The sequence below is a fragment of the Porites lutea genome, chromosome 7, assembly GCF_958299795.1.
Source record: "Porites lutea chromosome 7, jaPorLute2.1, whole genome shotgun sequence".
Taxonomy (NCBI): domain Eukaryota; kingdom Metazoa; phylum Cnidaria; class Anthozoa; order Scleractinia; family Poritidae; genus Porites; species Porites lutea.
The window spans coordinates 28,751,679-28,753,965 of NC_133207.1; the positions used below are offsets into that span (position 1 = coordinate 28,751,679).

The 2,287-nt window shown below is 46.5% G+C and overlaps 1 protein-coding gene across 1 annotated transcript in view; it reads right to left on the reverse strand.

The window, feature by feature from the left end:
- Positions 1 to 845, reverse strand: part of LOC140944738 (uncharacterized) — a 2,661-nt gene extending 1,816 nt beyond the window's left edge. The window contains exon 1 of the mRNA XM_073393855.1: positions 1 to 845. This exon is cut by the window's left edge and continues 1,816 nt beyond it. Within this exon, the coding sequence (XP_073249956.1) occupies positions 1 to 845 (845 nt within the window).
- Positions 846 to 2,287: the final 1,442 nt, after the last annotated feature.

Below are 2,287 nucleotides of genomic sequence, written 5' to 3' on the forward strand. Positions count from 1 at the left end.
ACGTGGTGGATTCTGTCTGGCGATGCCCCCTCCTTGGCAATTTGATGTTCCTGGTAGTGCAACCATTGGAGGGCCTTGAGGGATTGGTTGGTATTCGCACCTCTCCATCCACGGAGAGGTTCGACGGCAATTGTGTTGGGTGTTAAATGGTGTTTGCGCCAGTAGAGGTTGCATCCTGAAGCGATGGTGATACACTTGGCCATGGGATTGAACCCTGCTTGTGACTGGAATTCCTGCTGGAATTTGATGCATCCAGCTTTTAACAATGCGACGTCAGATTGGCAATAGGCAATCATTTCTTTTTTGAAATGAAAGGTTACATTACGAGCAACTTGCTCACTGTGCCAATGCAACAGTTCCTCTTTCTTCTTTGGCATCATGCCATCGGGATCATAGAATTCAATGTCAGGGATTCTTCCCACGTAGTTTTGATGGTGCGGTAAGTTAAAAAGGTGTGGGAAGAATCCCTTCTTCAATTCCGTAATGTTGAAAGTTTGCGAAAATGATGCAAGCGGCATGGGCAAGAAGGAAATAGAGTCTATAAATTTTAATGGCCCGCTTCGAAACGACAACACTTTGGCCCCCACCGTCAGCTGTTCTGTAACCTCTCGCTGTTGCTGGTACAGTTCGTTCAGTATAAACACACTGTCAAAGCCTTTGAAGTTATGAAACACGATGATAATCTCACACTCTCTATCACCGTCCGGGATATCCGCGAGATCGTCCAATTCCTGCAAAAATTGCAGTGTACATTCTTGCCCATCCAACACATGAATGTCTTCTTCTTCTTCAGACGATGAATAACATAATAAATTAGCCACAAACACACCCTCAGCATTCTGCATGGCTTCAAAATCCGCATAAACAAACAGGGGAGGGGGTGGCGCCACCATGCAACCTCCCCCCTCCTCTGTCTGTTCAGTCTCCTCATTCTCCACCACGGGCTGAATGTAACACTTGTGGTCCTGCATGGACACCCATTCTTGACACACTGGACATTTTGCAAAACCACACTTGTGTCGTCGGTTTGCAACCACTGTGTACCGCGCTTGGCACTTTAGACAGGTTTTCACTGATTGACATTGCTTTGTGACCACATGATGACGTTTACAGTACGGTCCGTAAAACTTGCAGTTACACAGGGTGCAATAGTCGGTAGGCCTGGTACCTCGCACATAATCCTCGCAGTCAAATCTGCCGCACGCGGAACAACGTCTCCCTTGACAGATATGATTGGCAATATCATTGGTATTAAAACCTCTTTCACAGTCTTCGCAATAATATGAGCGATTGAGGAAGGCAGGAAAGGACGTGCAGCCGTCATAATGGTTATTGGATTTCAGTAAACGAATCTTATTTGGGGCTTCAGGTCCTTTATATATGAGAAAAAAGGTTTTAACCGCGTCATCACCAATAACTGGTACTGTGCACCAAGTGCTTGTTGAAATTGGCGAAGCTCTTCCAAACCACAGGGACCCTCAGCCACTCCTGCCTGCAGATGTAATTCTTTGGCTTGATGTTCTTGCACAGGGCGCCCTCGCTTTAGGTTTTCCCATTGGCGAAAGCCATCCACACCTTGACCTTTATGACAGAACGCGCGCATAGTGACTATTGCGCGAGCGCAGCATAAATTATCGTCATTGTTAATAGCAATAATACATTTTTTTTTCCTGTTTTCACGAACCAAACACAAACGACCAGGATTGTGTTTTTTACGATGACCGGATCCGGGGCCAGGCATTGCGACGATGACCACGTCTACTTGAAATCCTTCTTTTGGGCTGAACGCTTGATTACTATTCAACTTGCCTGCTAACTTGGCTAGCATTTCATCCAAGCGAGCGGTACGCTGCAAGAACTCACCGACTGTAAAATTAGCAGACTGATACGCGTGGTGAAAGCCATTGGCCGTTATGGCCATATTTACAAAGTGATGTGCGGGTCTTTCTTGTTTGAGTAGTTCCATCTCGATGGCATTATACAATGCTTCTGTTAATGCGTGCCCGATATTGTCCGCAGCCACGGGTTCGCGCAATTGTCGCAATTGTGCATTAAATTGTGCTCTCTCCACAACATTACGCCAGGTACGACGTTTACCAATAGGATGCATAGTGAATTGAAAGAGTGGCCCCCCGGCCGCACCACCTCCCATCTGCTCCCAACGACCATAAGCTCTACTTAAAATGTCGTCTTCCTGCTCATCTTCGTCGCTGAAACGATAGTAGATATCGTCTGCATTGGCCATCTTTGGTGAAAACCTCGACGATTTGAATTTTCCTGCGCTTGA